The sequence below is a fragment of the Manduca sexta genome, unplaced genomic scaffold (genome assembly GCF_014839805.1).
Source record: "Manduca sexta isolate Smith_Timp_Sample1 unplaced genomic scaffold, JHU_Msex_v1.0 HiC_scaffold_2417, whole genome shotgun sequence".
Lineage (NCBI taxonomy): Eukaryota > Metazoa > Arthropoda > Insecta > Lepidoptera > Sphingidae > Manduca > Manduca sexta.
The window spans coordinates 1-23,710 of NW_023593379.1; the positions used below are offsets into that span (position 1 = coordinate 1).

The window sequence follows — 23,710 nt, forward strand, 5'->3', positions numbered from 1 at the left end:
TGATCACGGACGGGAGCGCGGGCGCTACCGCCAACCTGGCCACCGCTGCACACCGCTGCTCACCGCTGTGCCTCACTCGCATGTGTGCGGTGTCGCGGCGGTGTGCGGGTACAAACACAAAGCACGTGCGGCGCGGGCCGCGGTCGGAACCGCGTGACGTCACTCACCACATCGTCGATCGGACCGCGGGCGCGCGCGAGCGGGACGGCGACACCGCGCGCCGGAGCGGCAACAGCGGCCGCGCGCACCGCCTTGTTTTCGCATCTAACGTTGTTGATACGGCGAGTTTATCTCGTGATGCGAATGCAACAACAGCTATTTGTAGCGTTACTTGCCGCTGTGCATCCAGCCAAGATTTTATCGTTCCTCCATTCCGCTTTATTGTGCACATTTTCATTGTCATAACGACCTTGAACGGGAGGCGGTGCGGTGGCCGCCCGGCCCGGTGGCTATATTGTAAAATCCACTACGAATAAAAATGTTTAGGGAAACGCAGTCAATGCCAAGGTGACATAGCGGTTAGGACAAAATGTTCAATGTTATCGGTCTAACCTCCGGACTGAATTGGAATTTTGTATGACTACAGATAAGCTATAATTTTACCAAATTACAAACAACATGTCAATAGACTCCTTTATAAGGCACTGATTTCTCATTGTTGCGACTGAATGACAAATAAAAATATCAATGTATTAGTGTAACGCTACGTTGTTATGTTCTGTGAGTGGTAACATTATGTTTCTTTGTTTACAGAAGGCGAGCAGGGGTCGTGGGAGCGGCCTGTCCTACGAGTGTCGTTCGCTGTTGTTCAAAGCGCTCCATAACCTCATTGAAAGGTAAATCATTACGCAGAAATACGAGCCATAAATTGAGATAGGCCTAGCATTACGCCTATGCGGGGCAATTTTAAATAAATAAAAATAAACATTATGTAAATTAGAATAAAGTTGGTTTTCTCAAAAGAAAAGTCACTGAAAAGCGTTCGACAAAAGGATAGTTGAGCCATAAATCATCAGTTAAAATATTAGCCGAAATTGTGGCGGCACAAATACGGAATTCGACGTATCTACCGTGTAACTAAATAGTAACCGGCTCACCGCAAAACATGTCCGTTGTATATTAACAATAAGCGATCGCGAACGTAATTTAAAATCGATGAAGCGTCACGTTTGACGTCTCATGCGCAGCTCGTTACAATACGTCCTGCAAATTAACTGGCCGTGCTCGGTTAGAAATCATCGATAGGTAATCGCGTTGCTCGGTAGTACATGTCGTATGCCCTGTAAAGCAAGATGTAACGTTTAGGCTAACTTGTGCAGTGAACATCGGAGTGCATGTGCGCATCCCTTAAAAATACTGCGACGTCACCCGCGTTTAACTTCATGCCGGTCAAGTAAATGGCGTGTATGATGTTGACTCTGTTTATGAGACGCTCCAAGTGTTTTGTTATTACCTATATTCTAAATACAATATAATACCTTGTATCAAAATAAACAGATATAAATGTCGCTACAAAGTCTGCCATTCACCTTGACTTGGTTAATTTGATTACAGTAAAAAGTAGGTCATACTGACTAAAATCTCCTGTAATTACATGTTTATTTATAAATTTAAAATTTTGTCAATCAATTTATGATATCAAAGTAAATATCGTTCCATTTGGTAATCTGTATTTATAATCAATACGAGTCTACCTTTTCTGTATAACTTTATATCGCATATTTACCTTGCCAGGGCAATTTTAATTATTATTAACTAAATTAAAATTTATTTGGTATCGACGCGGCTAGCTAAAAGTATTTGAAGGTCTGATAGATTCGCGCAAGTAGCATCTGTCGGGTGCGCAAGCGCATCGGCCCCGACGTGACCATATCGTGAAGGTCGCCGCTCGCCGGGACGTTCTAATGTCGTTTTTTGCCGAGCTGCCCTCCGCTTCGAGCCCCGGGCGAGGCACGCCTCTCGTTAAACTGAAACGATTCTTGTAACGTGTCATTGTGTGCCGATAATTGAGGTGCACACCGCCGATGATAATGATTGACTTTGTCCGTTCTTGTAATGTATCTCGGACTGAATTTCAACCGGTTTTCATAATGCGAATATGTCCGTACCATTTATTGCATATATTTGTATGGCGAACTAGACGTTATATAGAGTGAAGCCATTTAAATATCTAGATCATACTGGTCACATTTTTATATTAGTAAACATTGCACAATTTTATTATATACTATTGCAGCTTTGAAGGAATGCGGAAATCAAGTTAAATAACTTTGGCCTACAACTTATGACGCAATACGCTAGCGCATGTCACAAAGTTTATACACGTGCCAATATCTCAATTCGTATACTCTTAAACACACACAAACATTGGATCATCCATTCAAATAAAGCAACAAATGCACGCAGAACTAGAAAGTAGTCTCTTCAAAGTTGGTTAATTAAAATCCGCGCATAATGAGAGCCGCAGAGCAAACACAACAGTCGTTAAACAAGCCATCTAATCAATTGTAGAGCATGACGCAACGGGCGCAGCCACCGCCGGCCGCACCGCGCCGTGCATCTCAGCGCCAGAGAATCTCGGAATATGAACGAAATCCAGACGAGTCGTTGACCCCGCCGTCGGCTGGCGGCATGTCAAAGAAACAATGCGTTCCGTCGACGCGATCCCGCCGCCACTTTACGATACGCACACGCCGCGCCATACCCGTGCGCACCAAACATGCACCACAAAAAGCTTTTCGAAAAAAGGATACCATATCCTTCGGGACGGCTCGTTAATCTCCGACGTTTGATTGAGTTAATATTTTTATGGGCCGTTTTATAGTGTAAAGATTTGTTTGTTGTTAACTGCCCCATTTTGTTTGTGTGTTGGAAATTAATTTGATATTTTGTTGGTTCTTAATGTTTATTTTTCTATCGATGTAGAGGATTGGATATTGTTTTGATTGCGAGCATGCAATAGTTGCACCGGCTTTTGGTGAATGTAAGAAAATTATAACAAATGTTGCCTAATTTTAAACAAATAATAAAACTTAATTATTATGTGTAACGCAAATGTTTACCCTATGATATTTAAACTAAGCACTCTACATAAAGTTATAGATTTGCAATTTTTTTTTCCTGGGCCTAAATTTTACACCCGCTCATTGCCTTGTTAGCTCTAATCCAAGTTATCTTTCAAACAACAAATATTGTAAGCCTTTTCTTACAATATTTGTTTTAAAAAAATCTCTACATGTTTTGTTTCTATGAATAATTCCAAATAGCGGCAAAATAACATGCAACGTGATGGAGGCGCAAGCGCGACACGGATTCACACCTGTTTAGTATATCGAGTGCGTTTGCGATGCGCGGCGCACGCATTCCGCGGAATGCTAACACCTGCGCTTGCCCCCGGTACTGCGCGGGCAGTTTGCATGCGCCCGCGCCGCACTATACGCCGCTGCAGGCGGTCAGTGCACATGCACTAGACACTAGAGTGCTTCACTAGTGCATGTTATTTGTTCACATGATATAGCTTGACATGAGTATACAATATAAACAAAGATATTAAAGTATGCAATATATTTATTAGTCCAGTTTTCTTCTTTATGTTTAATTTTTTAATGACAATAGTCGCCAAGACAGTTTTACTTACATTACACATTTTGGTATATTTTTTGCTACCTTTTACCGTATAAAGGTGGAGTTTTCATCTCTGTTGCGTCATATAAATGAAAAGGACCTCCAAATTCCGAATCCTGTTAAATCTAAGGACATCATTCTTTATAAGCGTTGCGTTGGCGCATATCTTCTTACAGTTATTATTTGCCATTAAGGACCTCACTTAAGTTTAGGAAAAATACCTCAGGTTTAAATGTTATTAGGCACCTGGTCACATACTTGTTACATATTAATAATGTTCGTCATAATTCCTTATTTTTGAACTTACAGTATTGAACCATATCTCATTGTGCTTAATGTTCTTTATTCATTGAAACATTCAAGAAGCCCGTTACAATTCATCAGATTAATTATAAAACTGTAACAAAACTGGTTAGCGAATTATTAACAATGAAACATAACAATCAACGACTTGAACTTTTGTTACGGATAATAATAACAATAAAACAAGTTGTGCAAAACTTGGGCCCGAAATGTGAAAGTTTGTTTTAAAATCGCTGTACGGATTTATGTAACACAGTCTTTACTGTTTTAATACTTTTAATTAAGTAATATTTTAACAAGAATTAATTGGTAAAAAATATTGTATGGTAGCTTAATATTTGTTTGTGCGCGGGGAGGCATCGTGTGTGATGTAATAGTTGTGTATGTACTACGAAAAATGTTTAGGAGCGTATTTCTAATTATCTCCTACATATTTACGTAAGTGTGATTAAAATTTAATGACATAGTTGTATTATGGTACGACTGTAGTGGTCTCGGGTTCGATCCCGGTTCTGCAAAGTGGTATTGGGTTTTGCACTCAGTATAAGATTGGATTTTTTGCTAGATATGGCGATAGGCTTGCTCCCTATCACATCATGGAACGGAATACACACAGCGGAATAAGAGAGCATCAGTCGCGCGTCTGCCTACCCTTTAAGGGAAAAGAGGCATCTGTGTGTGTGTGTGTGTGTGTGTGTGATATTATATATTACTGTTTTTGTAACCGGAAGAAATGTTATAAAGTAAAACAATTTGTTGTCTACATTTCGTCTATTAATATTTGCCCCGCTTCAACGAGCTTTGTGAAAGAGCAAACGTAATCGAAGCAAACAACTCAACGGCTTCTCATTACCACTGCCGTTGAACCAATGTCGCTATAATAATTAACAGGAGCTTTGTATATGTATAAGGAAAAAAAAAAACTGATTCGACAAGTAAAACTAAGTTCAAGGTCGACAGGAAGAAGGTTGATTGTATCGCAGGAAGAGCTTTATTATAAGTAAACACTGCTCGATACGCGTTGGTGGTCGGATGGATGTTTGAACTAACTTTGTTGGTATAAAGGCGACAATTAAGAGCCTCTTTGTGTGTCTAACGCCTTATTGCTCTGGTGGTAGCGTTCTCACATTATGGAGCTGGTTGGTTCCGGATGCGATCCCTAGGGAGGGCCCTGGTTGGTATCTCGGTCGCTTCTAAATGTAGAGTTGTGTTATTTTTCCTTTTGAAAGTCGTGAATGGTAGTAAATAAGTAGTATTACCTGTTAAATGGGAATTAAGTAATCTTTGATAGCGTTACGTGCATCTCTACCTACCACTATGGAGATGCATGCTTGAACTGTTAAGAATACATGCGTCTTCCTCACTCTTCAATTCACTTTAAACAAACGCCACGCACTCATACTTACGCATCAACAGTTTTAAGAATTTAGTGGTGTAATGAATCAATATGCGGTTTGTTTACGACGCCGCGGTTATGGCGCGAACCGTGTACGTCAAAGATAGTAGGTGCGTTGCGCCGTCCGACCGAAATACACGCCGCGCCGCCGCACCGAGCAGCGCCGCACCTCGTGCGTACATCACATCGATCTTTGTTTACACCGGCCCCGCATAAGGCGGCGTTGGACGATGCATGATGGATGCGTGAGATATCGTGAGGGTTTGGAATGTGTGTGAGAAGGCGTCTTTTACATGTAGGGAGCGTTTGTGTTTTGGATTCGATTTGTGTGAACTATGTTTCGAATTTGTAGAATTTCTTAGTATAAAATCTTATGCGGATTTAGTTCGGTTCTATTTACTATTATTTGTAAATAACCGGGTATCCGATGTTTTGATGACTGCAGTTGTCGCCGATGACGAGTAATTCGTTGCGAAACCGGTCTAATTATCAAAGTTCAATTCGAGCTTTGTTTCTGCACGCAGATATGAAATCTCGTATTGCGCGTAATTTGCATACATTTTTATCACGTTCGCGCAAAACCAGATAATCCTGCCTGTCTCGCCGGTTCAGCGACTGTATCTTTGTTTATTTAGACGCAGCCGACGTCTTTGATTGCCGGCGTAAAGTTACTCGTGTCTGAACCTTCCATTTGTCCTAGTTTTCCAGCATTTGTTCTAGTTTACAACGGCACTAAAGTTATTTGGTTAAAGCAAGTCTTATTGAGAAAAAATTCCAAAAAAAAAAAGCTAACTTTACAAAGTACTAATTATGTGCCTGTAGAAAATATTCTGTCATTTAATATTTATCACGTTTTCCTCACGTGCGGGAGTCGTAAAAATTGTTGTCATAGTCAAAAAACAAACGAGATTTGTAATATCGGAATGAATTAACTACACAGCAACTATAAAGACTGCCTTCGGCAAACACGAGCGGCAGGTAAGACGTTGAAAAGTGAATTTTATCCGCACAAATTATCTACATCGGTTCATAATATCGCACACGAATCGATTCCACCGTCGTATGCACGTAGCTTACAAGATATAATCGGAAAACGTTCTATTAATACTCGATATATACTTAGACTCTGTTGAATAGTGCGCAACAAAAGTACACTGTACAGTGTACACTCACCACTCGTACACTCTGCACTCGCTTTAAATAGCGTGTGGTAACAACATACCATATTATATACCATACTGTACGCGTGTACAGTGAAAGTTGCGTTGAATATTTTTATAGAAACGTTTAATTGGACAGCAGAGTAGGACAATAGATAGGGAATATGAAAGTTTAAATATTGTCGCGTTTGTTGCGCAAACGCATATTCGAAATAATACACCTGGCCCTAGTCCTATGTTGTTAGGTATATAATAATGGATTGAGCTGACTGTGCAGAAGAAATCGGGCCGTCATAATTATTCCGACCACCGAGTGATAAACGTCTAGTCGGCGAACTTAATTTGGACTGTACTGTTATATTCGATGTTTATACAAAATATAATATTCAACAAAATCGTCATATAGTTGTTTGTTCTTTTATACAAGATCTTAAAGCATTTTTCTGTTATTCTCTAAACAAAGGCTTCAAACAAGCCCATAAGGTTACGAACGGTTTGACAAACCACAAAGCAATGTTATAAACGCGCCATTACGCAATGACTCCGCGTGTTGACGACAAAAAGATTATTCATCGCAAGTGTTGCGCGTGACATCGTCACGGCGCGGCCGAGTCGCCCGACAGTCGGCACAATGGCGCTGCGGCCCTTGTTAATCCTTACACTTAAACCGACTTGAATCGATACGTGTCGCTCGCGGTTGAATGTCGACTGATGGACTCAAATTGAAGGTAGTTAAAAGATATTACCGGGTATTGTGGGGCTTCACGTCTGATGTCTTATGCTGATGAGCGCAGTGAAGTGATATTCGAAGTTCTAAGGCTGGTTTGTTCAGGGGTGTATATAAGATCTGCTAATCTCATTATGCACTGCCTACTGTTCTTTTAAAACCTGGACAACTGTTGCGGAGTTCAGGCCCTTAAAATACCTTAAGAGATTATTATAATCTAGAGAAATCTGCCCAAAGGATAGATGGATGCGTTGTCCCTTTAATAGGTTTATTGTGGAGAAATGTACAGAACACCCTTTGATCTAGATATTACGGTCCATTGACAGTTGTATCTCCGCCGGTCAGAACTCCTAAGCCGCTTACCCGCTATCCGGGGCACTGGCAGATTTACTACTTTCACGTGTAGAGAACGTTGTGGTTTGTCGTTATTAGGCTGTAAATATACTAATATTGTGATAAATAGACTTAAAGGATGTTGATCGAACACTCTTACACTCTTAGATTGATAGACATAGACCTAAAATATTTTCGCTAACAATAAACATACGTAAAATCCTAAAATTTCGAAGAGTATTAGTAAACCTGGCATAACTTTCGTCTCAACAGTCCGTTACGTACGTTGTCATTCACCCGAACCACGCAAATATAATTGCGATCCGCCATACGATATAATAAAAGGAATACGATACCCGATCGTAAACTCTTCACACGTTTCAAAGCTCTGGTGTCGCGAGGGCAGTCAAATGTTACATTTTATTGAACACTTTCGAGACTTCACTGTGAATGCGCGCACGGTCGTGTGCAAGCATCTTACGTTACTTACATCGTTATGGTTAAAAATAGAAGGTGACAGCCGTTGTATGTGCCGATCCGGCTTGAAGGTCTGTGGGTGAATATTTCAAGGGGATTTGCATCGCCCTCCGCTATGCTAAGGGTCAACTGATAGTTGTAGACTACAAAGTACTCACTTGACGTATTCCGTGAGATAATATCTTGGTCAATTCTTTTATAATAAAGATATCAAAATCTTTGTCGTCTGTTGATTAGAATATTTGACATGTATCTAATGCGTTGGTGTATTGATTTCAGATGTCTCCTGTCGCGGGACTTCGTGAGGCTCGGCAAGTGGTTTGTGCAACCGTACGACGGCGACGAGGAGGATGTCGGCAAGAGGTGCGTTTGTCAATCAATTCGCTTATTATTACACGGGGATTGAGCTAGGTTTCTCACCAGCTTAGCATTAGAGGCCTAATCCCTCTCAGTAGTAGAGGAGGCCCGTGCTCAGCAGTGGGCAAGTATATAATACAGGACTGATATTATTATTATTATTATTATTAGCATTAGAGACATGATTTGTTCAAGTGATAAAACTTTACCGGGCGACAATAGTAAACTGTTGTGAGTAAAGAGTAAAGTAAAGAGAGTGACACGGAAGATAGGTTTGAAACAATTCCCAATGGATTGCTCTCAAACGGCGGGCGCGGCAACGCGACTCGCTCTTCCTACAGCAATGTGAAGGTATCTGTGTTGCGCTCGACAAGACACCAGAGCGTGACTTCGTTCCCCTTCATACATTTATTTGTCTAAAACTTATCCATTATATAAAAATAGCACATTATTTGATCAAAATATTCTCGGTATATGGTAGGTACGAACTACCTTTGCATTGTCCACGTTTGAAGGACATTGTAAAAGTCGAATTACTGGGCGTTATTGATCGTCTAATGTCTCAGTATGACCAATGCAGTATGTAATGATACAATAAGTAATTCTGCGTGACTTCACTTTAATTAAAGTTCATAAAATTGCCTGTACATTCCAAATAAATGATACATTATAACTAACGTGTATGTTTATATGTTCGCAGTCCATGGCACCTGTCGTTCTCGTTCGCGTTCTTCCTCCACGGCGAGAGCACGGTGTGCGCGTCTGTGGACGTGCGCCAGCATCCGCCCGTGCGCACGCTCACCGCCAAGCGGCTCGCCAAGATCAACTCGCCGGACCACAACGGAGATGCTAAGGGTTAGATGATGATAATGTCGGGTGTAGGGGAGATGGAGTGGTCAATTAAGAGATGTTATTTATAAAACTGATTTGAGTTATTGGGTTAATTTGGCCGGAAATATGCAGATTTGTAAGACATTCGTTGGCCTTACACGATTGACTCTAATTCTGTTGGATTTATTTATGCAACTGCCCATATTATTTTGGGGGTTTGATCTATGACTCAAAGGTTTAGATGTGTTTAGTATTGTCATGTGAGATTCCCGTGAATGGATTTCGAGTAGTAGTACAGAGCATTGTGAGTGACGCTCGCGGCGCGGTGTGTTGCAGTGATCCTGGCGCCGTTCGGGCTGGAGGGGCGGCTGACGGGGCGCGAGTGGGGCGAGGCGGACGCCGCCACCGCGCGCCTGCTCGACGCCTGGCGACATCTCTACCCGCTCGAGCAGGGCTGCGGCGCCGTCGAGGCACACTCCACACCACACACACACAACATTATATTGTATAGTACCAGGGGCCCTATTCTCATAAGAAGACCCTTGTCCTGAATCTTGTACTGTCAATTGCTAAATACTCTCGTCTACTACCTAGAGAGTTTTATTAGTGTTGTAAAGAATTACTGGAAAATTAATCTATCTTTCGAGGATATTAAAGAGTATTTTTATTTAAAATAGAAACATTTTTATAGACGTTATTTACGCTCAAGGTTTTATTGGTAACGTTTTAAATCTGGTTAAAGAAAGTGGTATGTATAAGATGCATGTGGTAGTGTAATATGCGTGTGCGCAGGTGGTGTGCGGCGGGTCGCGCATGCATCTACCCGAGCCCGTACGCGCTGGTGACGGACATGGAGCCGGGCGCGCGCGCGCCGCCGCCGCGCATGGCGCCGCGCGCGCTCACCGCGCTCACCACGCCCGCGCCGCACCAGGTACACACGCACACACACACACACTGACTAAACTCGCCGCAACTATCTCAAACTTGCACAAGACTTGCCGTGATTGTTTTCATGGTAAAATCTATTGCCGATGTCAACTTATGTAAGTTTTGCTAATCTATACCTCGTTTAAAGTATACGTAATGTCTGTGATGCATGACGATGAGGAAAAAAACATGTAAATCAGTGCTAAAGTATAAATTACATGTGATTCATTTATTCCTACGCCTAATCACGCTGCGTCATTTGTACGTTACGCCCCAGTACGTTCTTAAGTCGTGTTTTCCTTTGCCGTTCTATCAATCATCGCCACTTCTATTCTAATACTGATATTTTAGTCTGTAAATTTTCCATAGTAAATATTTATTTATTTATTTCGACTTACGAGCATTTTATAGGTTGTTAATATAATGTGTATGTTTATAAAATCAAACCCTGGAAGTTGGAAACAGAGCTTCTTTTAGAATAAACGAGCAGTTCTGAGTGTACTTCCAATATTAAACTATGAAGATTATGTGAATATTATTTTTATTAAGCTAAAATCATAATATATACATCTTCGCACATATCAAAAAGAAAACTATTTTATTTCACACATAATATAAAAACAAGTTTTACAATTATACAACACCCAAATCATGTGATAATAAAGTCGGTTTTACATTGCAGAGTGCGGAATTGTGCTTCAGCGACCCAGCCGCCGATAAGAACGATGACTTCGTCGACCCCACCCGCAAAACACCCTGTACCTGTACCAAGTGAGTACACAACCGCGCAGGACGTAGAGAGACGTCGTGATGATTATATTAGTGTGCAGACGTTCGAATGCGTGCGCTATGGAAATGTTGTGTACAATTTTAATTATGTATAGACGGGGTAATTTAGACGTTGTAAAAGTTTATTATAAATGAAACACCCTGTGTTTTATCATACGAAATTATTCTGTATGAATTTCTTTCATCGATAACATTATTTATAATCTTGTAACATAAAAATTAATACCTGATTATGTAAATTACACCCCAATTTTTTGCTTTTTTTCGCCATTTACATACATAATGGACTTACCATTATGTATTTTTTGTAAAAACTATAAATACTTAATCGTCATGTACCTTGTACAGCGACATGATATAGTAAAGTCGTGCAGGAAATGATCATGGCATTAATTGTACATAGTTTCCGTAACGCGCGTACGAACGATCAATATACTTAATATAGCAATATTTAAATTATATACTGTAGATAGGACGCAGTACAAATAGATGTAGTTGTGTTTGTGCTATCTATGTATCGTATGTATGAGACAAGTATTTATATTTTAATTATTTTCCTCAATGGACATGCATATCTGTATGAATGTGTCGCAGTCAATATAGAACACTATTCCAGCGACAGAAGATTCATAGTGACTGTGATTCTACTCTAACAGGGTTTAGCAGCCGTGTAGATTTGATAGGTAGATGTTATGTATGCGAATGTGTTTTTTATTTTTTCTAATTTCTATATATATTTTTTTAGTTTTTATTATGTAGTGTTAAGCTGTAGAGGGTTGAAGCTTCACCAACGTACATGTGAACATGTATGTTGGTATGTAAACATGCGTCGAAGGAAACTAAATATATTTTGAAAGAAATGACGTAATGTTAAACATTATGGTTTTGGTTCAATTTAGATTCCTTCGTCGCGACCGATGCAGACTCTTGTCACACTTTGATATCTCTTAGCTGTCACGATAATTCGTCTCGTTCGACTTGTAAATCTTACATCAGATGAGTTACGCAGTATCATTGCGCGCGATAAATGTAGTTTAAATGCACGAATAAAGCTTTTCGAGAATCGCTTAAACCGCTGACGGTCGTAAAAACAATAAAAACCCGCCGTCTGAGTGGCTCCGACCGCGTCGGGCGGAGACTGCGTAAACGTTCAACCTCACTGTGAGTGCGCAGTGCGTTGTCGCGTTCGGGCTAAAGTAAAGTTGGTCTCGGTGGGTGTCGCGGTGTCGCGGTGTCGCGGTGTCGGCGCGGAGAGTTAAAGTGTGAGGAGCTTGGGCTCGCCGGCGGGGCTAGCGTTGTGTGGGTGCAGGTGGCGGCGGCGCCGCGCCCCCCGCCCCTTCCACCGCCGCGCCGCTCCCGCGCGCCTGCGCCACCACGCGCCGCCCCCGCCGCCCGCGCCCACCCGGTGAGTATACACACCACACCACACACACAACACCACACCATTACTCACACGGAATAGAGCCCCTTTTGCTTAAAACAATATCTAACGCTTACAGTAATTTATCGCTGTGAATTTTTGCTGCAGACTTAGTAATTGTATTTTCTCGCCAAATGTTTTTTTTTTCAATTTGTAAAAACTATGTAAACCAAATTTCAATTCCATATTTAAAATATCAATGCTCACAAAAATCAGTGTACGATTGACACATTTCACACAAAATGACACTGAATCGAGTCACAAATTATGCAATGCTTGTTTAGTGCATGATGCGATGCCATTTCTATAAATTTATTGCATTGTAGATGATACTAGTGCATGGATACTATGTTATATTATTGTGAATGGATATGTCATATAAAATTGCATGTTTTGTGTCTTCTATATAAATTAACTGTGTACCTATTTATCGACATTGTACGCTGCATTCGATAATTCGTGCAGATGATGTCAATCTTTACGGTCAACCTGAAGATAGTTTTAATCGACGTTGATATCGTTTTCAGAGAGTATGATGACATAAATATCGACATCAACTGTATATCGATACATTTACATATTTTATCGATAAAGGCATTTTATCGAATTATCACTTGGCAGTACGTTCATTATGATGTACGTTTGGATACATGTCACAAATGTTGTGTATTTCATAAGACCATCTACAAAATTTACCTCATATTTGCCCATCGGCGACGCCTCGTGGACGGGAGCCGTCGCGTCACCCACACGTTTTGTTCGCTGTACACTCGCTGCTTATAAATGTGTTTCTTTTTTTATAAGCGACGAATGAGTACAATATTAAAATATCGACAGTCACGTATAACATCTACCTCTCATCTCTATCGACATCATTTGGATTATCGTGAGCATTTGTTTCATGAATCACGAGGGAGTTCAGTCGCCATTCATTTCGTTCATTATTTTTGTCATTCTGTTTAGCGGGTCGAGAGCGATCGATCAGTGTGACGTGTAAAATATTCTATGATCGATTTATAACAATATTGACAGTGCAAAAAATTATCGCTTTTGTAATTAGATCGATGACGATGATGAAGAAATTTTATATCGATAAAATTTAATACGGCACAAGTTTATGTAATTTAAAATGAGTTTCCTTTAAACCGTTCTAAAAGAATATTCTAAATGGAGTTTATGTTGGTGAGGTGACACTGGTGGTTCGTTTCGTCCCGCACGTGTGGTATGTGTCGTGTCGGTAATGAGCGTGTGGTGCCCGCAGAGGGTCGCTGGTGGCGGGCGCGCTGGCGGGCGGCGGCGGCGCGGGGTCGCCGGGCTCGTGCGCCGGCTCGCCCGCGCCCGGGGCCTCCGCGCCGCCCTCCGCCGGGCCGCCGCCGCCCTCGCCCGGACACCACGCCGCGCAGGGACAGCACCAGGTAACTGCACTACTCACCATCCACTTCCATATTGACAATTTTGCTTTGCAATAAGTTTAGAAACTACGTTATACAAGAAATAAATTCTAGAATATATATATTTGTCTAATTGTTTATTACTTCACAATTTATTTTTAAATATATTCATAAATAAACGCAACAATTCGTATGAATGAAATATTCATATTCGACGAAGTATGGATATAGAAAATGCCTGTTTGATCATTATGAGTTACAGTTATAATGCGAGTAGCAAATCACAGTTTTTACATTATATAACGTGACGAATTAAGATAAGTGTATTGAAATTGGTGTGTATATTTGCATAGACCACGGGCGCGGTGCCGACGACGCTGCACACGCCGGCGCCCACGCCTGACCCGCATGCACCGCCAACTCCGGCGCCGCCATCCTTGCCGCCGCCCAAGCTGTACAACCAGGTAATATATGAAAGCAAACAGTTGCTACTTCTACATAATTTCGCCTTATTATAAGCAATAGTATCAGTTTAATAAAATAAAGTACTAACCTTGGTTGATTGTCATGAAATTATGTGACCAAATAGATTGCATAAGGTACTGCTTAAGGCGATACCTTAAGGTCCATTTTCATACATTTTGTTTCACCTTTAATCTGGGTAACTAAACAAGTATTGGCAAGTAAAGAATTTAAATTCACGTCTAGTTAGTGATTAGTTCTCGCAGTTGAAAGAAAAACGTAAAAATAATTAATAATCATGGATATTTTGGCCTTTAAAATTTAATATGACGAAATTGAAATTGAAATACCTTGAGGTATCGCCTTAAGTGACGATGTCTACGTATGCTTGTTTCAATATCTATGTAATCTTGAAAACAATATAACATTGTGTTTGTTTCGCAGGGCGAGTCCCCGGGCTGGTCGGGCTGGTCGGGGTGGGGCGGCGAGCCCCCCGAGGCGGCGCGCCGGCCCGTGCTGCCGCGCGCGCCGCGCCGCCCCGACCCGCTCGAGGACGAGACCGCGCTGCGCATGCTCTACGACTACACCACCGTCTACGCATGGTCAGTACACACGCTACACGCGCAAGCACGCATACCCACACGGTTCATATTTATGTAATACAACGCAGAAAACTAATAAAATGTGTAAGATGAATACATATATAACATACATAACATCACGCATTTATCCCCGAAGGGGTATGCAGAGGCGCAACTAGGGCACCCACTTTTCGCCAAGTATGTTCCGTCCCATGATGTGATGGGGGGCGAGCCTATCGCCATATCGGGCACAAATTCCAGACTCCGGGCTGATACTGAGCAGAAAAACCCAAATATCACTTTGCCCGACCCGGGATTCGAACCCAGGACCTTAGAGCGCTATTGTACCGGACATGAAATGTGTAAGATGAAAGGAGAAGGTAATCCAAATATGAGACTAAATAATACAAATTGAATATGTTCGCGAGCACAACGGTTACGTCGGCAGGAGCGCTCGCCGACGTGTATCAGAAACTCGCTACATTAACACTACCAATTTGCGCAGCAACCAACAAAAAAGTACATTTGTGTTGTGTTCAATGTTTGGTTACATTTTTACACTACACTTTATAACCATAAATATGGTCTTATGTACAGGTTGATGATTTATAAAAATTGGTTATAAATATAGTAAAAATGACACATGAATATCTGGTTACAGGTTGGAACACCCTGTGAAACGTTTCAAAAGCGAAGAGAACTGCTTTCGCGAGGAGCTGGCGCTAGGCGTGGCTGCCGGCGAGGATCTGTACGCGGGCCACGACCACACCAGCATGGCGGTCATGCTCGACCACGCCAAGGTCGAGATCAAGCAGGAGCGGCAAGACCATACGGTTTGTACCAATGCATTTATTTGAACTGACTGTAATCTTGAACTTCAACAGAATGTGTGAGCATAGAAGTGTAAAATAAGACATGTGCTGTGTGATTTGGAAAAAACATTACATGTCCGATCTCTAAATGTATATTAGTAACATCGATCTTAGTAAATTTTCTATGTATTTATTTATTAGTGGCGAGTAAATTTAAAAAATATTTTTACGTCTTCGATGTCGGTATTCTAAAGTTTATCGATAAGTTATGTGATTACATTGAAATTATTATTGACTACATATTTGGAATAAAAATATTTTTCGCTCACGGTATCAACATACGATTCCACTCGCCAGGAGGACACAAAAGAGTACAAGAATCTGTTCACATCGGACGGGCTGTGCGCGACGTTCAAGGACCTCGACCAGATATTCGACAACTCGGACGACGCGGCCAGCGGTGATGAGACGGTAAGACTTGTGAGTGTACACCCTTCTTTATATACTATATACGTTTTATACATATATTGTGTCGATAGTATTGTGTTTTTTATATCTAAGTGATAAAGTTGATTTTTCTGTAATGTAAAGCATATTCACTTAAAAATACTACAACATAGTGTTATACCGTTACTTATTTATATTTATAAGGTGTGGGTTCAATTTCGATTTTTTTTTATATCTCTAATCTCGGAGCTAAATATCTTTTAACTCGTTTACATGTTTGCAGTTAAATATATATTTTTTTTATTTATGAAAAAGAATTTCCCTTTTTTCTTTGGATTCTTAACCATATTGTTTGTATTTTACACTACCATTTTTAATAAACGATCCCAACCTCCATCTTCAATTCGATTCTAAGTATAAACCAATCGAAATAACTCATGTCAAAAAACTTTGTTCTGATTGGTCCGTTTTAGATATAGATCGAAAAAAGTGATTAAAATGGTTAATCACATTTTGTAAGAGTAATTTTCTCTATTTGCATAACCGTAATCCTGTTATTTATATATAATCCATGTGTGTTAATATTTACATAGATATGAATGGTTTTATGAGTTTTTGCTAAGAACGGTATGTGGTGTGTAGATGCAGGTGGCGTGCGGCGAGGAGTCTCGCTGGGCGGGCCGGTGCGTCCGCGCGGAGGAGCTCAGCAAGATGTTCCCCACGCCGCCCAGCATGGAGGCGCACGCGCAGCCCTCGCCCGGCTTCAGCCTGCCCGACGACGTGCCGCCGCCGCGACACCTGCCGCCCGCCGGCTCCCCACCACCGGACGCCGCCATCGAGGTAACCACTGGACCACCAGCAAACATGTCCTCGTGTTCTTTTATCCGTGATGCTTTACAACTGGCATATGACGTAAATATTCCTATACTTGGGGTTAAGATGCGTTTTTAGTTCATGATTTTGCCCTCCGCATTGCTTTGGAGAGCAGTGGACAACTATTTCTAACTCTTCTATCCTCCTCCAACCTTTCTATTTGATTCATAGCGTTACGTAATAATAACAAGTTTTTGGTCCCGAGACTCGTCTACCCGCTTTGTGTCATAAAATGCGTGCTACTGTCGATCTTGGTTTAGAAGTTGTAGTAGCACTTGTGAGGGCAGGAAAACTGTCTGTTATTGTAACATTACGAGTACATAACGAGATTTCCGTCATAACGAATTAAAGCTGAAACATCCTTGATTCATAGACCATAGATTGGTGATAAGTAATTCTTCGTGTAATGTGTTAATCAAATTTATTTGCTTGTCTTTTTAACCCCGTGTTACTTCTTGCCGTAGGACTGGTCGTTCGTATTCAAACCACCGACTGTGTACAAGTACGTGGGCTCGTCGAAGTACGCGCCGCTGACGACGTTGCCGAGTCAGCTGCTGCCGCCGGTGACGCTGCCGCCGCAGGCCGTGTACCGGCCGCGCTGCCACCGCGAGCAGGGCAAGCGCGACGCAGACACCGACACCGACTCGCATCGGAACGGTGAGTTACTATAGTTTTATAAATAAAAACATTTTTATAAGTAAAATAATTGCGTCTATATTAAATCGTTTTAGTGGGTCATGACAACGTCTCAGAAAATAAGTCTTATAACTAAACTACACCGTAATTCTACAACAATCGAAAATAGAATGCATATTATTGAATTTGCGGGTGTGAAACGGTCCGCGTCTCCCGCGAGCGAGTCCCGGGAGGGGTCGGTCGCGGCGCGGGTGCGAGGGCGCGAGCGCGGAGCGCGGCAGCGCGGGAAGCTCGCCGGCGCCGCGCCGGGCCGCGTCGCCCGCGCCGACGCCGGGCCCGGGCGCCGTGGCCGTGCCCGCCCCCTCCGCCGCACCCGCCGCGCCCCGCCCCGCGCACTCCGCCTGCCCGCTTCTGCTCAACGTGCTGCTGGCCGACACCGTGCTCAACGTCTTCCGCGATCACAACTTCGACAGCTGCACGCTCTGCGTCTGCAACGCCGGACCCAGGGTACGCATCGATCCTAATATTATCTACACAACTGTTTCGCCTTAGATGTTCTTAATCCGTTTTTTCTATGTCCAACCGATGAAATTATGGTCAGTGGGAAACAATCCTATGTAAGTTTTCGGTATAGTGACGTTGGTTTGTGGTCACTCACAGGTGGTGGGCAACATCCGCGGCGGCGACGCTTCCACGTACCTGAGCCCTCTGCCAGTGGAGGGCGGCGGTGAGGGAAGAGGAGTGAAGAGTGGCGGCGTGGACGACGAGCCCGCGCGCTGCACTTGCGGCTTCAGCGCCGTCGTCAACCGACGCCTCGCCCATCGCGCCGGACTTTTCTATGAGGTGAGTAACATCTATACACAAGTTGGCAGTCATTACTTTTACGTGAACCTATTATAAAATATGATAAAACTAGCATTAATTTGAATAAACAATACTAAATGGTTGTTATTATTTGCAGGATGAAATGGAGATAACTGGCGTGGCGGAGGAGCCGGGAGGGGCGGGCGGCGGCGGCGGCGGCGGGCTGAAGCGACGTGGCGGGCGTGGTGGTGGCGCAGTGCGCGGCGCTGGCAGGCAACAACGCGTCCGCGCTCGCCCGCACCGCCGCGCGCCCTCCACACAACGCACCGCGCACGACGACCTGCGACTCAACCTGCTCGAGTCAGTACTGCAGCACTTATATTACTACGGCTATGTTACTAATTACTACATGATAACTAGATCTAAACCGTTCTTAATATTTCTAGATGTGTAAATTTTTGTAACAGTTAGTCTTTATTTACATTTATAGGCACTTTTAAAGTAGCTATCTGATGATGTGATGAGAAACTAACGGATTGTGTCTGTATTACTAACCAAGTTGTGTGGTGCAGATACTCTGACGGCGGCAGTGCGGCGGCGCGTGCGCTGCGTGCGGCGCGCACGGGGTCGCTGGGCGGCGCCACGCCTACGCCTGCACCCGCGCCCGCCAACAGCAGCGCCGTACATCGCTGGCCTTTTATCAGCGCCCGCGCGCCGCGCTCTTCCAGGGACGTCGTCAGGTAAATATTTATATGCGCAATTTATTATTGAGTTTGTTTATAATGGTTTTACAACGAAAATAATATGTTGTTTTGCCTTATCAAACAGATTAATGCGTCGACTCCGGCCGCTGCTCGGGACGCGATACAAAAACGGTGCTGCGGCGCGCGAATGTGGGACGGTGTCACCGGCCCGCTCACCTGGCGGCAGTTCCACCGACTGGCCGGCCGCGGCAATGAGGACCTGTGCGAGCCGCAGCCAGTGCCGCCACTGCTTGTCGGACACGACCGCGACTGGGTCTCACTGTCTCCGTACGCGCTGCGTCATTGGGAACGGCTCGCGTTAGAACCATACTCGTACGCGCGTGATGTCGCCTTCGTCGTGGTCGGCGCCGACTGCGACGCACTCCAAGATCCACTACGCATGTTCTTCCGTGAACTCTCTACCGCGTACGAAGCCTGCCGGCTCGGACGTCACAGGCCTGTGGGTCGCATCGCAAGAGACGGCATTGTTCGAGCTCCTGCCTCAGGTGGTTCGGCAACAAGGGACGAATGGGCTGGCGACCTGCCCCGGACGGCTCGGCGAGTATGTGCGGGCGTACGCGGAGGCGTTGCGCAATGTGGTGCCTCAGCTGGCGGCGTTGCCGGTAGACCGGACGCTGTTCGAGGGCACGGGCGGGTCGTCCCCCGCGCGGGCGGAGGGCTCGGCGTCGCCCACGCCGGAGCACGAGCCGGAGCCGGCGATCGGCGCGCCACAGTCGAGCACGGCGCTGTGCGATGCGGACGAAAGCGGGCCGCCGGCGTTGGTGCTGTACCTGGTGGAGCCGCCCGCCGCGCCCGCGGACCGCGCGCGTGCTCTGCACTGCCTGCTGCGGCTCGCCGCCACCACACACACGCATCTGATGCACCACAATCCACTCATCAAGGTACACCTACACTAAGTATTTCTTTATTATTCAGGTAACTTTTAGGATTTGCAATGGTCTTAAGTAGTCATTGTCCGCATGGTACATCCAAGTAATTTGACTTATCGAATTTGTTTGTCAGATCGTGTCGCTGGAGAGCGTGTGCGAGGTGTGGGGCATGGGCGGCACCGAGGAGTGCGCGGCGGCGGGCGGGGCGGGCGGCGTGGCGGGCGGCGCGGGCGGTGCGGGGGCGCGGGGAGGTGCGCGCGCTGGCGTTCAGTGTGTTCAGCGGCGCGCGGCGACTGCTGGCGCACCACGCCAACGGCAAGTCGCTCACCGGCTTCGGCACCGCCGCGCACGCCAACCTCTTCCTGCACTCCAAGGACGTATGTACCGACACTGTCGACTGACCTAGTTTGCTGGAACTATCTTTGTATATTTTAAAGCTTCTTCGTAATTGTAACGTATTATACGAGTCAATATCTACGGGGAAAATAGACATATTTGATAGCAATCTATATACCACTTTGCTTGGTGGTTGCATCGTGCATATATGTAAGAGCAAAAAAAAAACTGCTTGTATAACTTGTATTACCTAGTATCTTTTGTTTTAATTATTACTGGACATGAATAACTGGACTCTTAATGTTTGTAATTTCTGTAATCTTTATTCTGTAGTCTCTTTCGAGCACTGTCGCTTAATGCATTAATTAAGTGTGCAGGCTGTAAGATGTTATTATATCGCAGGAGAAGAACCGCGCGGCGTACAAGCTGTTCTCGCCGGCGTGGGTGCTGGCGGCGCCTCGCGCGCTGAAGGAGGTGGCGGAGACGTGGGGGCAGGGCGCCGGCGAGGGCGCCGTGCTGTTCGTGTCCTACTGCCTGTCGCACGACCAGCGCTGGCTGCTGGCCGCCGCCACCGACGCCCGCGGCGAGCTGCTCGACACGGCCGCCATCAACATACACGTGCCGCACCGCTCGCGCCGGAGACGCAACGGGCCCGCGCGCCGCATGGGCCTCACCAAGCTCATGGACTTCACGCTCGGCGTCATGAGCCAGGCCGCGCAGCCCTGGCGCCTCGTCGTCGGACGCGTCGGACGGATCGGACACGGCGAACTCAAGGGTGAGTCTCGCGCAATACACACTCTGACATTCATTATCATAATCATGATTGACTGAATTGATAGATTGAAATAGTCTTGTCATTCATTGTCAAATAGTCTCGACTGACTAGGGATGATTATCTCGCGCCAGTCCCCGCGATTATGCCGGTCTGTTTGTTGTGTAGAATGACTTTCAGATTGCATTGAGCTTTGCAGTGAACAATGAATACTGCTATTATTGACGTGTGATGTATTGTTTGTAAGGCTGGAGCTGGCTACTGTCGCGCAAACACCTAGACCGCGCGTCGAACATGCTGCGCGAGATTTGCGGCAGCTGCTCGGTGCTGTACCCGACGCACGTCCCATGCATCCTGTCTGCGTGCCTGGTCTCCACTGAGCCGGACTCGTGTCTGCGACTCATGGCTGATCGGTTTACGCCCGATGAGCGGTTCTCACAGGCTTCCATACAGTCGCACCTGCACACGCCGCGTGATGTGACGGCCACGCATATACTCGTCTTCCCGACCTCAGCCACCACGCAGGTAATTATTATTAGAATTTGACATTACGGCTTGGAAAACACTTCATACTACTTCGAACGAAACACCTTGTGTTAACTCCCATGGTTATGTTGTTGGCCATATTCCGTCACACATGCAGTTGATTCAATCGTTGGTGGTCATCTGCTACATTACAATATCAGGTACTGTATTATCATATATGATTTATTGTTCTAAATATCTGTCTTACAGTGCTATTTTGTTCACAGTCAAACCAGATGCCATTCGAGCCGCCGATGGCGAACGGCGAGGACAACGACATGATGTTCCTGAACGTGGACATGGGCGACGAGGACATGGCCGATGACAACATCAACGACTTGCTAATCGGTGATATGTTCAATAACATGTGGGCGCCGAACTCGCCGCGGCGTGCCGACGACGAGCCGGGCGGCTCCCCTGCGCCTGCGCACCATCCCGCGCACCATCACCAGGCGCACGAGGGACAGCAGGAGCAGGTCAGTATAGGGATATTGATGCGGAGAATCTATTGGGTATTTATTTTATGATATTCTGACAGTATAAATAACAAAAGAAAATTAGAATTATCGATATTGGGGATTTAAGTCCCGATACCTACCACTAGGTAATATTCGTTGTTAATGTCTTGTCTGCTAGTCATCAAATTGACTTACACTATTATTGGTATTGTAGGTGGGCACAGTATTCCAACAACCGCTGGCGCTCGGGTACCTGGTGTCGACGGCGCCGCTGGGCGCGATGCCGGGCTGGTGGTGGGCGGGCTGCGGCCACCTGCGCGACGCGTGTCCCGCCTTCCTCAAGAACGCGCTGCATCTCCACTCCGTGCACGCCGCCGACGACTTCACCTCGCTCACGCAGCGCCGCGACCACAACACGCACCCGCTCGACTCGCAGACCACCACCGATGTCCTCAGGTAATCAGAATGTCTACATTACAGATATGGCATACCAACATTAAATTTAATTGAAGCTTGGTTTTAAGTGAGATTTCTGTACATTTTGTCTACCGTACATTATATGTATTATGTGGGATGTTACTACAATCAATGTCCCGATTGCCTATTTCTGCCCATGGGTCGGTCTACCAAAGAGCGTAGATACACATCGCCAGAAGCTCTCGATTAGCTATTGAGTCAGAGGTCAAATACAGACGGTATATTTCTAATAATACGTACATTTTATTATTTTACTTACCAAACTAAAGTGCCAAACAACTCACTGCATTTGGCATTTTCCATTGTATCCTTGAAAGTATAACTATCGTCTAACATTAACCTGAATATTTCAGATATGTGCTGGAGGGGTACAACGCGTTGTCATGGCTCGCCTTAGACGGGAACACGCACGATCGGTCTCCTGCCTGCCGCCGCTGCACGTGCAGGTCCTCATGCAGCTGTACCACACGGCGGCGGCGCTGGGCTAAACTCCAGCGCATTCATTACTACAGGAACAGTCGACCAATGGGACCACGTGGTCACCTTCAAAACCAACAACGGAGTTGCGGCTACCATCAGGGAAGTTTGTATCGAAGCTGAAGAGAGACCCGTCTCTTTCTCGAAGAGTAAGGCTTGAATTATGCTTGTTTAGACGAGGTTGGTGATGTTTGTTGTTTATGGTTACCACTTAGAGCCAGGGATTTTATTTTCGCGCAATTTTGACATTTGTTAGGCGTCGGTAAATATCGACATGTCTAATGTTGAGGGCATTTCAGCGAGTAAGATAGAATTGTTGTTATTTAAAAATCTCATGACCAGTTATGGAGGGCGGACGGGCGCAGACGTTGTTATCGATATGAATTAATGCTCAATAGTGTTGAAACAATTTATCGACTCAAGTTTATCGAATGTCGTGATCTCTACTAGAGATTGTAAAACCAGATTTGCGCCTGGACGTTCAACATCTAATGAGAAATTGTTGAGGATGTTAGAATAGTGTGTAAGAAGGTCTAAGAGTAGTTTACAAATCTTGATTCGGGCGTCATTGGTTTCCTCGCCTGCGATGTATATTCGTCTCGCTCAAGCATATTTAAATGATTAATGTGACAAAGATAGAGATATTTAAATCGCAGTGACGTAGTTCGTTGACGCCGAATCA

At 44.6% G+C, this 23,710-nt stretch overlaps 1 protein-coding gene across 1 annotated transcript; it reads left to right on the forward strand.

The window, feature by feature from the left end:
• Positions 1 to 753: 753 nt before the first annotated feature.
• Positions 754 to 23,166, forward strand: LOC115452638 (mediator of RNA polymerase II transcription subunit 13-like; the record flags this gene model as incomplete). The annotated part of the gene is given in 33 exon segments (XM_037445996.1): positions 754 to 775; positions 777 to 836; positions 8,300 to 8,383; positions 9,078 to 9,232; positions 9,545 to 9,678; positions 10,001 to 10,027; positions 10,029 to 10,139; positions 10,818 to 10,906; positions 11,824 to 11,874; positions 12,195 to 12,329; positions 13,606 to 13,759; positions 14,089 to 14,199; positions 14,642 to 14,799; positions 15,440 to 15,611; positions 15,948 to 16,070; positions 16,680 to 16,877; positions 17,375 to 17,567; positions 17,739 to 17,818; positions 17,862 to 18,053; positions 18,207 to 18,389; positions 18,508 to 18,710; positions 18,923 to 19,090; positions 19,179 to 19,204; positions 19,207 to 19,639; positions 19,641 to 19,995; positions 20,117 to 20,230; positions 20,232 to 20,360; positions 20,722 to 21,094; positions 21,339 to 21,616; positions 21,844 to 22,092; positions 22,289 to 22,530; positions 22,905 to 22,966; positions 22,969 to 23,166. Coding segments are annotated over 33 exon segments (5,135 nt in total), but the record flags the coding sequence as incomplete, so codon positions are not given.
• Between the last annotated feature and the right edge of the window lie 544 nt (positions 23,167 to 23,710).